The sequence below is a fragment of the Anopheles maculipalpis genome, chromosome 2RL (assembly GCF_943734695.1).
Source record: "Anopheles maculipalpis chromosome 2RL, idAnoMacuDA_375_x, whole genome shotgun sequence".
NCBI lineage: Eukaryota > Metazoa > Arthropoda > Insecta > Diptera > Culicidae > Anopheles > Anopheles maculipalpis.
Window position 1 is genome coordinate 41,818,510 of NC_064871.1, and position 13,406 is coordinate 41,831,915.

Here is a 13,406-nt window from a genome sequence, read left to right on the forward strand (position 1 = left end):
TTAAAGTACCTGGCGGCTCCATCGTTTTTCCTGCATGCTGCGCACGCTTTAGCTCCAGACAGCTTTCGTCTACAACCCTGCCACGAAAATTTCAGACGTTTCAACCCCGAACGGCAAACGTCTGACGTCCAGTGACAGCTTCTGCGAAAAAACGTAAACATGTCAAAATAGTAAAACCTCCCAAAACACACATATTCACCGAAAGGAGCGCATTTTGCACGTAGCACGTAAAAGAAATGAATATATTAAGGCAAATTCTTCCCCTTTCACAACAACTATCGAAATGTTTAACCACAGTACCACAGCAAGCGTATTCACTTGTCCAAAGGTAAGATTAGTCGTAGAAAAATGGACGTAAACGTTACATAAAACCCTGCGCACGGCACGGCACGGCGTCCCATTCGATTGTTTTGTTGATATTCCAGGAATGTATTTTCCCCGCCGGCATCGGTACGGGCTCTTTCCACAACATTGCCGCGGGCTGAACTGATGGAGTTTTTCGACGACAAGAAAAACTGGGGCGAACAGGAGGTAAAGCATGGTCGCGGCTGGACAAAAGACGATCTGCGGATCAAATCGAACGGCGATCTGCACAAGCTGTGGTTTGTGCTGTTGAAGGAGCGCAACATGCTGCTTACGATGGAACACGAGTGCAAGGACAAAATGGAACTATTCCCCAGCCCGGAACGGTTAGACAAGGTTAGAACCCATAGCAGTGTAATGTGCATCAGAACAACGAAATGTAATGTGTCTTTGTTTTTCTCAGGTGAAAGAATCGATGGATAATCTGGAAGAGGTGGTTCGGGAGCGCAATCGTGCCTACTACGAGCTCGAAACCGGTCAGACGGGTGAACGGCCTGGAAAAGTTGTTCCGAACGAGCTCGGCATACGGTTCTACTACCGTGCGTTTGAGCACGTCATTCCCAAGTTCGGCAACAGCAAGTGGAACGAACGGCACAAGTTTTCGCCCGGTGGAACGGCCGTGCGAAAGTTTTTGCGCCTGTACCGTGAGCGATTGTACAACGAGAAGCGTAAGCTGCGGAATCGGGAACGGAACGAGGTGGTCCAACTATTGCGCCGGTTTCCTAACATCGATCGTGAAACGCTTGCCCAGCGGTTCCCAACGGTGGATGTGGAGAAGCTGTACAAGCTGGATAAGATTCGGATGAATCAGACCGTAAAGAGTAGCTCGTAGGTACGCGGCGTGGCATATCCTTCATTACTAGTTGTTGTGAATAAAGTATTCGGGAAAACATAAACGATGCTCGATGTTTGAATACAGTTTCGTTTTTATTAGTTTATCTTGCTTTCTGCTTCTGCTGTACGTCCTCGTTTCCTACTTATGCATCACACCTCACATTCTTCTAGCTTTCCTGATACCGTGAACTCCCCATGATTCATATTTATCAAATATGGGTGTGTGTGATTTAGTGTATGACGTTTAGTTTTGACTACGACTGTGTTTCGTGTGTTTGCAGCAAACACCAGCAAAAACGCGCGCGTGTCCTTTTAAAGGCCATTTATAGAGATCCTTCTGAGTTTTGCAAAACATGCCCTACCCTACCCCACCCTAACCAACGCTACCTTGTCTGCTACCGTGTTGTCCTCCTGTGCGCTTAGAAATGTTTCCGTCGGGCCAATTGAATCGGTAAAAGAATTGAATTGTGCGTAATATTATTGTTTGCAAATTTATGCTAGCGCACATTTGTTGCTGCATCAATTTAGTTACATTTGTCTTCTCCCAAGACATGTGGGATTCCCCATTCTTTTCTAATCGCGCATGTTGGGTCTCACAGCGAGAGAATTATATGGATTGAAATATGTAAAATAGTAATTTGTTAGGAGAATTTTGCTTAGTCATCGTTCGACGTATCTACTAGTTATACAGACATTCCCGAACAGGGATAGGCCTTTGCTGCCGGTTGGATTGTTATGCTTTCTTTTCGATACTGTTTGTTGTTACAACGCGTATAAACTACAGCAAGCGTATATACTGCGCGGTAAAGCATCGTCTGTATCTTCGAGGTCTATGTATCATAATGGTTTTGCAGTTGGCGCTATAAGACGGTCGCGAATCGCGTGATTAATCGATACCTATTTTCAGAAGATTGCAAAACACACACGTTCTCAATTTTGTTTAATACTACTCAATAATAAGAACAATATTAATGACCCTGAAAGAGTTTTCTCTGAATAGGCGCACGTATTACTGGACTGCTCATCCGGAACAATCCGCCTATCACCTTTATCCAGGGGATAGTTGGCCTGCCCTTATTAATTGAATATTCATGCAAAATATTCACTTGTCGTAAATGGGGGAGGCTGAACCTGAGTGAGTTTAAGCATCTTTTTTTTTAGATTCATCGTTTCCCCTTACTACTTTCTTGTCGAATAACTTCCTTTGCTGCCAACTCCAAATAACTCAATATTCAATCAAAACCTTGCGTTTTCCGGGGGAGTAGTCCTACAGAACGTACTCTAAAAAATGGAGACCAAAATTCGATCATACCGAAGGGCCATTCTACAAAGTAACTACACAAGAATCAGATTGTTTTTGCATAAATTGACACAATACCTAAATGTACATCTAAACCCAGGAAAAAGCTGGTGGTTGAACACAACTAGGTGTGGAAAGGAAACGATTCGAACGGCAAGACAAACCCAAATAACCAATACAAATATCCTCGCCCTGCCAATTCGCACGTAGTAGCAAGCAGCAGCAAATCTGTACAAATCTGGAACTTCCTCACACACACACACAGGTATATTGGTAAAGCTATTATGTCCACCGTGAGGGGAGTAGTGCGTGATGGATACGCCAGAGGATGGATGCTTTGCCTGCTTACTCTACACTCGTCGTCGTTCGGCGTGTTTTGCGATTGAAGGAGTAAACGCGTAAGAATAAAAAAACATCATGATTAGTTTAAGCTAACATAAAATACGATGTAAATTAATGTCAGTTTTTTTTACTATCTTTTGTTTCTTTTTTTCGCTTTATCTCCATATTTGCGCGTCCGATTAATTCGATTATATACCTAAAAATATCTCGGTTTATGTATGGATTGGTTTGCCCTGTGTGTAACTCGGCTCGCTTTCGCGTTTGTTAGATCAATTCAATTCTCATTTACCTATCGGCCGTTTTGCTACTATCGGATTTTCTTTTAGAAATCTTACCAATCTATCAAAAACATAAACGTTTCTCTTCACATTTCTTCCACGCGGGCACACATATACACACAACCGGCCAAAACACGTTATTTCTCGGGTGAATGATACCTAAAACGTGTGTCTCGTATGTCTGTGAGAATGTCTTCAAATGTGTTTTGTTGCTTGCTGCTTACTATTACACTATTACATGATGCCACCTCGGTTGCCGCTCTATAACCCCACGGACGACCGTTTCAAGGAACAAACAGCATCCAAGAGAAAAATAAAGAGAGAGAGAGAGAGAGAGAGAGAGAGAGAGAGAAAGAGAGGAAAGCGTTTCATTAATCGTTTGTTTTTACCATTTACTACGACATAACATGTGTTTTTTCGCTCAACATACACATAGCATTAGTAGTAGTAGCAATGGTAGTAGTAGTAGTGGAAGTAATAGTAGTACGCGGATAGGTAGACATGTGACTTTTTAAGAGCAAAAGAGATACCTAAATTACCTAATGTTCGTAATTAATATTTAAACCCTTTGTTCTTGCATTCTATATAAGGTTTCTTTACAGGCAGACACAAGTGAAGAACGTTAGTTCCCGTTTTTTCTGAGTACAAAGATTAGATACAAACATTGCCTATACACATTTGCGCTTACACCGCCAGCCGTCGTTCTATTACTCCCGTTTTCACGTCTTATCTTTTCTGTTTGTTTTGTAGCTTATGGTAGCGTTATCGATACTATTCCCGCTTATAATAATGCCAAAAAGGGTGTCGGGTATACCAGGCTGGCTGCGAAACCCATCTTTTTTTCCTTTTTGCAAGAGTAGCTAGTAGTTGCTTTATGTCGGGAGGTTACAATTGCTGACGTCTGCAAATTCCTCCCTTCATTACATCTGTCCAGCCAGAGACATTCTTGCAAAGCAAACGTAATTTAGCGCTCTGTTTGCGGGGATTTGAGTCCATGGTTTTCGTTTGTGCGATTATACGCTAATAACCAGGATGGAAGGGTTCCTCATGGCGTTTTGAACAAATATTTCACTTTCTTTCTCTGCCTCTCACACATACTCACTCATTGCTCAACATATTACCTCATTTAAGGAGCGTGTTATCTAGCTACACGGCGAGAACGCAACGTTTTTGGGGGCGCTTTTAAAAGATGTGCGTGCACAACTGCTAAATTTGCGCTTGAAAAAAGCAAATTCTCCTATTCACGAGCTGCATATTAAAGTGCGTTTACTCTATATTTCCTGGCGCTGCAGGAAGCCAGCAGAAGGACAAGGTTAGTACACACACGCACAAACATTCTTAGTGTGTGAAGTATCGTGCACGTCTTACGGTCGTTTTGTTTTACTTCTGTACCTACAATGCTACGCTAGGCAATAAAATGTCACTTTTCTCACGTGTAGGTCAATAGAAGTCGAATATAAGAAAACGAATCGCGGACATACTGTGTGTGTTACTGTGTTGTTGCTGCTGCTGTGGGGGGAGGGGGGGGGGGTGTGGTAACGGTACGATGATCCATTGCCAAGCAGCCTCTTATAGCAGCTCGCACTTGAACCGTCTGCTGGATACCAGTTTGTGGTGCTTTCGATTCTTCTTCCCCCTTTCTTTGTCTTTGCGGATTTCGCGCACTAGCGTGTAGAATGCGTCGTCAACACCCATCCGTGTTTTGGCCGAAGTTTCTACAAAAGGAACACCGTATTGTTTCGCCACCTAGAACAATGCGCGGAGATGTCATTATTGAATGGAACGGATGCATCCGATGGGGCTGGCGTGGCAAACACTTACATCTCTAGCCTGGTTCATATCTACTGCCCATGCTTGCAGGTCGCACTTGTTGCCAACTAACACCATCGGTACTTCTTCCGCGTCTTTAACGCGCTTAATCTGTTCTCGGTAGGTTCCTGGTAAGGTACAGATAAATTAAGTTTTCATATCTTGCGGAATGGGTTGCGGAATGAGTCAAACTCTAGTGGCCGCTTGCTTACCTATATCTTCGAAACTTTTGGCACTGTTAACAGCGAATACTAAAAGAAATCCTTCGCCCGTTCGCATATACTGATCACGCATCGCTGAGTACTCTTCCTGGCCGGCAGTGTCCAGAATGTCAAGCAAACACGTTTCACCATCTGTGAGGAAGTTAAAAAGATAAACACAAAACATTATTGCATGACGGTGGTGTTGGTAGTAGTGGTGCAAATAAGCGTGTAGAAGGAGTTATTAGAATATGATTAGCGATAAGATTAGATAATAGCGCGTAGATACAAGCAAGCTTTGGCCGTAATCGTGTAACATTTCGGGCAGAACCTCTGCTCGGAAGAAACGAAAAAAGAAACGGCTAGCAGAAAAGGATGAATGTAAGTGCATTAATTGAATTCAATTAATGTGAGAAACACCATCTAAGCAAACCAATTCGAATTGCTGATTCACCAGTCTCTCTCTCTCATCGCACAAGGCAAAACAGCATTTCAAGGGCAAAAATAAATTGCTGCACACTGGTGCATTTTGTGGGAAAATATATCGATACATTCGGACATATTTGAATCCTAATAGCAATAAACAAGTGAAAAACAATTTGCTTAAACAATGATCCAACAAGTGGAGGATAACTGTAAAATATACAGCAATAAACGGTCATATCCATTGATAAAATTGCCTACTACGACCACACGAAAATAACTACTACGGGATTTTTCAACAGGAATAGGCGTTAGTTGGCAGATTTTGTCAATAGCGATTTTAACACTATTTTTGGTACGACCACACGAAAATGGAAAGCACCTTGCATTACGCCCGTACCCCTGTTTTTTGGAGTGCGCTGAATCACTCGCTAAAAATAACAATAAAAAAAGAACTTACCTATAACTACTTGCTTCCGGTAGGAATCTTCAATTGTTGGATCGTACTCGTCCACGAAATGGTTCTGAATAAGCTGTATGGTCAGCGCCGACTTGCCGACACCTCCAGCGCCTACTACAACCAACTTGTACTCCGTCATCCTACCCGCCTCCACCTGAATCGGGTTTCGGTTTCGATTTGCAACAGGCAGCAGCAGCAGCAGTAGCAAGCGGTGAGGCAACAAATTCTTCCTTAACAAAGCACAAACCACGGGTAAACCGTAACCTTCTCACACACACCCCGCCCCGCGGGCAGGCAACAGATGATGAGATGACGTTCGGTTTCGGTCGTTCGTATATCCGCAAAATTCCGATCACTTTAGGAGAGGTTGTGAATTTGGGACGGTGTCCTTTGGTGAAGGACTAAACCGTTCGATTTCTTCGTGCGTTTGCAGTGTGGTTTATCACTCTACCTTTTAATGACACCCAATTGCACAATTCCTGTCCTTGCTTTATTTTTCTGCGCACTCGAACGCTTCACGTCACACCACCGTAATTCGCACTTTTTCGCACCGTACACACATACTCCTTCGCCCAAGCACACGACGATGCCCACCACTTCTGCCCGACTGTTGCTTGCGGCACAAGAATAAAGATTGTTGATACAATTCTTCAACTTTGTGCCTTGCTTCCTTTATTTTGCCAGCCGCCAGGCAGGCACTAGGATGACTGCGATCAGGTTGCTCGGTTTGATGATGGCGCTGCTGGTGTTGCTGCTGCTGATGGCAATGATGACGATGACGACGATGAAGTACAACGCCCGTCGTTCGACGTTGTTCGCTTTCTTGTTCTACTCACACAGCTAGCTGGCTCGCTCTAGCACATGCGAGCGTTTTTTTATCTTTCTCTCTCTCCCTCTCTTGCTCTCTTTTGCTCTACACCGTGCACTGTGTTTGGCTCCTCAGTTTCGCTGATCCAAAATTTAGCCCTAGGATGATGATGATAGGAAGGAATTTGTTAGCTTAACTTAATTTGAACCACTCATACGGCGCGTGTTGGAGACACCGAGCAAGAAGCGTAACTTGCAAATATGACTAATTGCAAGTAAACTCGTTCTGACGATACGATACACAACGACAACTGGGAGTGTCTTGTTCTGATTTTACTGACAGACAGTGATGATGATGCTGGATCGCATCTTCAGTGCAGGAATTGGCTTTGCACTGGCGAATGCTAGCATTGCTGCTCTGGCACAGTTTCACGTGAATTCTTCCAGCCTTACTGTTGCTTTTCATACGTGTTTTACTTTTCACCACTTTACTTACCTTAACGTTCACGGTATACACCAATGTAAGTGTACTATAGAGCAAAATAACTTCTACATACGGAGGGGCAGTGTCTCCGTCTTTTTACGTTTTTATTGAAAATGGCGTCGGCGTGTTAAGCACTGAAGTGCAGTGTAAACGCACGATCCGAAGCTCGACGCGACGTTGGACATTTCGGTCGAAACAGTTTTTCGAACAAAAACACAGAAAGATTGCTAGATGCAGTTCTTCGAAGATGGAACTGTGGCCAACTGTACGGTAAACAAATGGACAGAAAAATATGAAACACATGAATGAAATGATATTTTTGGGGTGAAGATAACAGCAAAAAATATATCCTTACATGAATCATGTGAACTACTTAGGAAAGGGAATAATAAATAATTTAGCTATATTCTCCATTGGAAAAAAGATAACAATATCCGACACAATTTGACAGACCGATGCATCTGTTGGCTAGTTATCAGCTGGGAAGGCAGTAGTAGCGATGCCGGCAAACAAACCACCAAAACAATCTAAAAACACGAACAAATTCAATACATAGGGCGCAAATAAACCCCTAAAATAGCTAGCAAAACGCTTTGCAAACAAAGAACAGTGGAATGTTACCTTCCCCGAATCTACAGTTCAAGGATGACACAAACGATGCGGCTTTTGATGAGAAAGATCCGAGCAAACACCAAGGACGGACACGTTCCTTTCCACACGAACGAGGCATCTGGGCCAGTTATGTATACATAGACTGTGAGTAAATTCCTTTCATTCATCTGAAGCAATATCCTTATACGTAATATCAATACAAACCGTAATGTCCTTTCCAGACAGTGAATCAGACGGTTGGATCGAAATGCAAGACGAATGCAGAACCGTGCTAAACTCAGCAAAAACGGTCGACTTCATGCCCATCGATCGGATGCATCTAAGTCTCTCCAAAACTTTCACCATCCGGCACCATAATATCGCACCATTTGTGGAAAATCTGCGGGAGCAACTCAAGGGTCATCGACGTTTTCGGCTTGAATTTTCCGGATTGGAGGTGTACGTGAATGAGGAGCGTACTCGCACATTTCTAGGCGTTCGAGTGAGCGAGGAAGCGTATGGCACGCTTAATGAACTTGTCACCAGTGTGGACGAATGTTTGAGCGAATATAAGCTGCCGTTGTACTATACTGAGCGTGCATTTCACGTCAGCATACTTTGGTGTTTGGGTGATCAAGAAGCAGAAGTTCGTAAGGAATTGCCTGCACTTACGTCCGTGTTTGAGCGAGTGTACGAGGAAGAGTATTGTGACATTAGTCAGTTAGTGAAAAAAATTTGGTTTAAGTGTGGGAATAAAATGTTTCATTTTGATCTTATTTGAATTCACTGTGGGAAAACGCAGATTCGCATTAATATGCCCAGCTGAAAGAATAATAATAGAAACAATGTTGTATCAGATCAGATAATAGAATCCATCGCAGAGCAAACCAGAATCCAGATACTTACAGCTTCAACACTTTATCCTTGCCACCCGAGGCCACCCTCGAGCCATCTGGAGCCCAATCCACGCCGTACACTTCATCCGCATGACCTGGCAATTCTTGTACCAGCTTGCGTTCCTTCACACTCCAAACCTTCAGCGTGGAATCCTTGCTGCCGCTCAGCACCAACCGCGAATCGGCCGACCATCCTACCGTATAAACGGCCTGGACGTGTCCTCGCAGTGCACAAATAAATGCACCATCACCAGCACGCCACAAGCGAATCGATTTGTCAAACGATGCGGACGCAATAAACTTCACATCCGGTGAATACTTAACATCGTTTACTACGTTCTGATGCCCGGTCATCCGTGTTACGAACTGTTTCTGATTCGCTCGCCACAGGTACAGTGTGAAATCATCCGAACACGATACAAAAGATTCCACCCCATCCGGACACACCTTCTCGTATCGCTCCAGAGCCAGCTGCTTCAGTGCTTCTTTGTTGCTACCATCTCCGTACATCAAACTTTTGTCCATTACCGGGTGAAAAGGTCCCGTGCGCAATACGTAATCGGTGTTGAGTGCCAAATTATTTACCCAGTGTGCATGGCCGGTAAACGTTTTGCACAGTGCACCATCTTCCGACCGCCACATTTTGATCGTACGATCGCGCGATGACGTGTACAACAGCCCGGAACCTCCCCAGCGTACCGCCGTAACCGGTGCCGTGTGACCGGCGATCACCTTCACACACGTACCGAGCACTATATCCCATATCCGTGCATCATTATCGTTTCCGGCGCTCGCCAGAAAGCGACATTCGGCATTCCGATGGTAGGGTTCCCATGAGAGGCAGCTGATCCACTTTTTGTGACCGACAAGCGGTCGACCGAGCTGTTTGCCCGTATCCGGACACCAGATACGGATTTCGCCTGCCTTACACGCTGACGCTACCTTGAGAGAATCCGGTGCCCAGGCCACACACATCACCCACTGCCGGTGGCCAGTACAGGTGTGGTGCGGCGTTTCGGTGTTCAGATCCCATAATCTTAGTGTTTTGTCACCCGATCCGCTCGCTAGATGTATGCTGTTTGGGCTGAACGCGAGCGACACGACGGCTTCGGCGTGACCGGGCATGGTGCTGGTACAGCGGGATACTGCCCGGACGCGAAATACGGCCTGCGGCTGGTAAACGATATCCAGCACATCTTCCGCATTCAGTCGCTTCTGGTCGACGGTTTGATCGATCGATTGCTTGATCTCTTCATCGTTTACGAAAAACAGATACGGTGTTGGTTTCTCCTAAAAAGTTGTTATCAATAAAATGTGTAAATATCAACGTGATTGTGAATTATGGTGCGAATAGCAAAGCAATAGTTACATTCTTCAGTAGCGCATTGCATATCAGTTCCAACTGTTCCTTGGTGACGTTGACCGGTAGCGCCAACGGAGGACCTGCTTCTTCACCCACATCCGACACGAATCGGGCCTGCACCGTTTTGGTTGTTGGCAGTTCGCTTTCATCTACGTCCATCGTTTCAGTTATGCAGTAAATCAGTTAACATACAACAGTACTTTCACAGACTGTTTCAAACAGATTCTGTACCACATGTGTTTTGGCGTGCGTGTTTTTGATGTTCCATATGTCATTTGGAACTTTTTTTTGTTGCTTTATTTACCTATCAACTGAAAGGAGCGAACACCGGCTATTTATGAACCTTGGCAGGAAACGTCAGACAGAGTGACGTTTTTGATATGTGTGTGTTTTTTTTGGGAACAGCAAAAAGGAAAAGGAAATATTTTCATTCCAACGTAAAACTTGTGTATTGAGTTTTAGTGTGAAAGTTTAAACGCGTTCCTACGAGCTTTCATTTCGAATTATTATTTCCTTTTGTCTGGATTTAGTTGCCGTAGAAGTTTGACCGTACAGGGAAAAACGAGTTTACTAGCTAGCTCGAGCTGGGCCCTCAAATGCAAACACTCTTCGTAATTATGAAGGCCACTGGCAATGTTCGACGGTGCGCAAAGGATGTGGTATGATAATTTAATTTGCTTCTTGGTCGCGCTTTTTGGATGACGGTACGGTGGTAGTTCGGGGTTCGCGACATGTCGCACAGTCCACCCAACTACATGGACGGCGTTCCGGTGAAAATATCCGAGCGCTTTAAACCTCCACCAAAGATAGTGCTCCCGCAGGGTGTTGTTAACCGTCTGAACCAGTACGATGTCGAGCAGGTACTGCATGACTCATGTTACGAGGGCGAGCTGGAAGATACGGTACTTAAGCGAGTAGCGGAATGGAAAGCCGTGAAGGAGCGCGAACGCTACGAGAGGAAGACACGTTTGCAGGTCAGAGAGCAGGAACGGGCGCGACTGATCGAGCAGGAACAGAAGCAAAAGCTCAATCAAATCTCGTACCCCAACACAGACGAGCTGTCCAGTGCTAGCGACGATAATGATGCGGACGAACCAACGGCGGCGCGCACGATAAACGCATCGGACGATGAGTACGAGGAAGAGAACGATGAATCTGCCCCGTCCGGCTCATCGGACGAGCGTACCAACAATGCAAAACCGTTCGATCATATGAGCCAGCTAAGCTCTATACTGGTACCGACTGTGATACGGGACGTAGTGCCCAGTGCTGTGTCGCACGCTCCATACCCAAATGTACTCGTTAAAGCAACTACCACTACTACTACCATTCCAAAGACGGCCCTATCCGAAACGGCGATGCCGAATGTCGCCACGTTTGGAAGCAACAACAATAACAATAACAATAATTATAATAAAATCAATTACTCGGACTTTGAAAACGATACGTCGAGTCCGTTCGATAACATGGAGCTGCGAACGATCAACGATTTAGACATTTTGGCTCAAGTGTTGAAGCAAAACGCTACCCTGATTGCTAGTCCAACGAATGAGGTTGAAAAGCAGGAACTGCCGGAAACGAATGAAACGAAAGATGCGATACAACCGGTACAACCTTCCCCGGCCGTACAGTCTTCAGAGCAGCGGCAAGCGCAACCGCAGCATCCGGCGCATCACAATCCCTCTCCAGTTACAACCAATCCGTACAGCAGTACAGCCTACACCACGACGAATCAGCAGTATTCGATGTATCCGGGGTATCAGCAACCCACGCAAACGACGATCGCTTCAGCCGGTGTAAATGAGTATCTTCCGTCACCTTATAGCGCTTATCAGCCACCGTACAGTAATTATGGCACACAGTACGAAACCACGGCACTGGCCGCATCTTGCTATTCAAATTATCCCAGCTCAACGTACCACGTTACGCCTGCTAGCCAAAATCATCAGAGCTCCACATACTCACCGGTCGTTACTAACTATGCGTACGGATATCAGCAACAGCAGCAGTCTTACGTAACTGCACCGTCCAGTTCGATGGCCAGCGGTACCGGGACCTCTACCTATGCTCCAAGCTATGGTTACAGCAACACTAACGCGGCCCACAAGCAAACCGGTGGCTACTATACCAACTATCAGACAGTTTCTACGTCCGGTGGTGGAACAACGGCATATCCTTCCATCTATACTACGGCCACCGGTACGGTTGCGATGGGTGCGGACGCTCAGACAGGACTGAGATCAAAGTCTAGAAGTGTACCGGACATTATGCGACAGTTGGACGATGAGGTGCAAGATTCAGCGACGCGAAGGACGCGTAATAACAGTCAAACGATTGCCGATCGTCAAACGGGCACTGATCAGTATGCTGGTATGTTTGTGTACAATAGTGCATGTACATAGACTAACTTAGGGTTCTAATTCTTACTGCAAGAATTTTTAAACGTTTTTTTCCAGAAGGGTATAATGTGTTGCGTTATTACCAATACGCCTATAGGTTAATATTCTTAAAAGAATCCAAATATTTAAGTTCATTTCCTTGGCAGTTTTGACCATTGTTGCTTCATATCTATTAATATTGCAGTTTTCATTCCTTTAAACCTCAGATCTAATTGTTGTTTGTTCCTAAAAGATATGCCACAAAATCTATGCTCCTGTTGCGTTTATATGCTGGAGCTTGTGCAATCCGCATGATAGATAAATCCTATACAAATAGTCAAGTTTTTAAAACCTCACATTATAAAGAATGATAGAAAAAATACAAATAATCAATAAAATTCTATGCCCTTCTTTGAAACCGTTGCAGCATCATCTAATAGCAGCACCGAAAGGAGTTCCGTCGACTACACTATTTACAATCAACTAACGCAAACCGATCAAAACATTGTGAAACGGATTAGTAATATGGGATTCCCACTGGAACGGGTGGTGTGGGTATTGAAGCGCATTGGAAACGACGACAAAAAGGTAAGCTAATTAACGAAATAAAAAAAAAAAACCACGAGGCCATAAAACACTTAAGTGCTCCCTTTCACCCCCGTTTGCAGATCGTCGAACATCTGATACCGTTGAATGAGCTGCTGGATCTTGGCTTTGAGGGAGAAAAAATCTCAGACGCACTGCTAAAGTTCGACAACAATAAACATAAAGCGCTTGATTATTTGATTTCGTAGAATACGCGGTCGATATCGTTTTCGGTTCCAGTGCAGAACTGCTGCCGTTTTGCCGGGGAATGCATATGCTGTACGCAGAGAGCA

General features: G+C 44.7%; 6 protein-coding genes across 7 annotated transcripts in view; 3 read left to right on the forward strand and 3 right to left on the reverse strand.

Moving 5' to 3' along the window:
* The first annotated feature begins 200 nt into the window (after positions 1-200).
* LOC126559862 (39S ribosomal protein L47, mitochondrial) lies at positions 201-1,197 on the forward strand. The gene is made up of 3 exons (XM_050216036.1): positions 201-328; positions 426-699; positions 767-1,197. Exons 1-3 carry the CDS (start codon positions 237-239, stop codon positions 1,193-1,195), a joined length of 795 nt encoding a protein of 264 aa, XP_050071993.1. The 5' UTR covers positions 201-236; the 3' UTR covers positions 1,196-1,197.
* A 95-nt stretch (positions 1,198-1,292) lies between these two features.
* Positions 1,293-13,406, reverse strand: part of LOC126558913 (pyridoxine/pyridoxamine 5'-phosphate oxidase-like) — an 87,298-nt gene continuing 75,184 nt past the window's right edge. The window contains exon 4 of the mRNA XM_050215000.1: positions 1,293-1,302. Within this exon, the coding sequence (XP_050070957.1) occupies positions 1,299-1,302 (4 nt within the window). The 3' untranslated portion in view covers positions 1,293-1,298. The remainder of the gene's footprint in view (positions 1,303-13,406) is intronic.
* LOC126559155 (GTPase HRas) lies at positions 4,646-6,194 on the reverse strand. The gene is made up of 4 exons (XM_050215270.1): positions 6,010-6,194; positions 5,139-5,279; positions 4,939-5,054; positions 4,646-4,863 (listed from the first exon to the last, which is right to left on the reverse strand). Exons 1-4 carry the CDS (start codon positions 6,146-6,148, stop codon positions 4,687-4,689), a joined length of 573 nt encoding a protein of 190 aa, XP_050071227.1. The 5' UTR covers positions 6,149-6,194; the 3' UTR covers positions 4,646-4,686.
* Positions 7,912-8,673, forward strand: LOC126558987 (U6 snRNA phosphodiesterase 1). Its single transcript, XM_050215079.1, has 2 exons — positions 7,912-8,056; positions 8,134-8,673. The coding sequence occupies exons 1-2, from the start codon at positions 7,915-7,917 to the stop codon at positions 8,670-8,672; spliced, it is 681 nt and encodes a 226-aa protein (XP_050071036.1). The 5' UTR covers positions 7,912-7,914; the 3' UTR covers position 8,673.
* The window catches only part of LOC126557894 (protein Notchless), a 195,019-nt gene continuing 190,250 nt past the window's right edge, over positions 8,638-13,406 (reverse strand). Inside the window, exons 2-4 of one of the 2 annotated variants that reach the window (XM_050213803.1) lie at positions 10,157-10,359; positions 8,798-10,077; positions 8,638-8,713 (exon numbers count right to left, since the gene is read on the reverse strand). In XM_050213803.1, coding sequence (XP_050069760.1) covers positions 8,701-8,713; positions 8,798-10,077; positions 10,157-10,309 — 1,446 coding nt within the window. In that variant the 5' untranslated portion in view covers positions 10,310-10,359 and the 3' untranslated portion in view covers positions 8,638-8,700. The remainder of the gene's footprint in view (positions 8,714-8,797; positions 10,078-10,156; positions 10,360-13,406) is intronic. The other variant, XM_050213804.1, reaches the window with a different exon arrangement.
* On the forward strand, positions 10,874-13,339 carry LOC126559776 (myb-like protein Q). Its single transcript, XM_050215950.1, has 3 exons — positions 10,874-12,520; positions 12,956-13,116; positions 13,197-13,339. Exons 1-3 carry the CDS (start codon positions 10,882-10,884, stop codon positions 13,320-13,322), a joined length of 1,926 nt encoding a protein of 641 aa, XP_050071907.1. The 5' UTR covers positions 10,874-10,881; the 3' UTR covers positions 13,323-13,339.

Bases quoted from the DNA above. Each gene is read 5' to 3' on its own strand.
- LOC126559862 (XM_050216036.1), top strand. From the start codon at position 237: ATGAATATATTAAGGCAAATTCTTCCCCTTTCACAACAACTATCGAAA. The intron at 329-425 runs GTAAGATTAGTC...TTGATATTCCAG, and splicing joins GCGTATTCACTTGTCCAAAG to GAATGTATTTTCCCCGCCGG. The intron at 700-766 runs GTTAGAACCCAT...TGTTTTTCTCAG, and splicing joins GCCCGGAACGGTTAGACAAG to GTGAAAGAATCGATGGATAA.
- LOC126559155 (XM_050215270.1), bottom strand. From the start codon at position 6,148: ATGACGGAGTACAAGTTGGTTGTAGTAGGCGCTGGAGGTGTCGGCAAG. The intron at 5,055-5,138 runs GTAAGCAAGCGG...GTACCTTACCAG, and splicing joins CAAAAGTTTCGAAGATATAG to GAACCTACCGAGAACAGATT. The intron at 4,864-4,938 runs GTAAGTGTTTGC...GCATTGTTCTAG, and splicing joins ATATGAACCAGGCTAGAGAT to GTGGCGAAACAATACGGTGT.
- LOC126558987 (XM_050215079.1), top strand. From the start codon at position 7,915: ATGTTACCTTCCCCGAATCTACAGTTCAAGGATGACACAAACGATGCG. The intron at 8,057-8,133 runs GTGAGTAAATTC...TGTCCTTTCCAG, and splicing joins CAGTTATGTATACATAGACT to ACAGTGAATCAGACGGTTGG.
- LOC126559776 (XM_050215950.1), top strand. From the start codon at position 10,882: ATGTCGCACAGTCCACCCAACTACATGGACGGCGTTCCGGTGAAAATA. The intron at 12,521-12,955 runs GTATGTTTGTGT...AAACCGTTGCAG, and splicing joins GGGCACTGATCAGTATGCTG to CATCATCTAATAGCAGCACC. The intron at 13,117-13,196 runs GTAAGCTAATTA...CCCCGTTTGCAG, and splicing joins TTGGAAACGACGACAAAAAG to ATCGTCGAACATCTGATACC.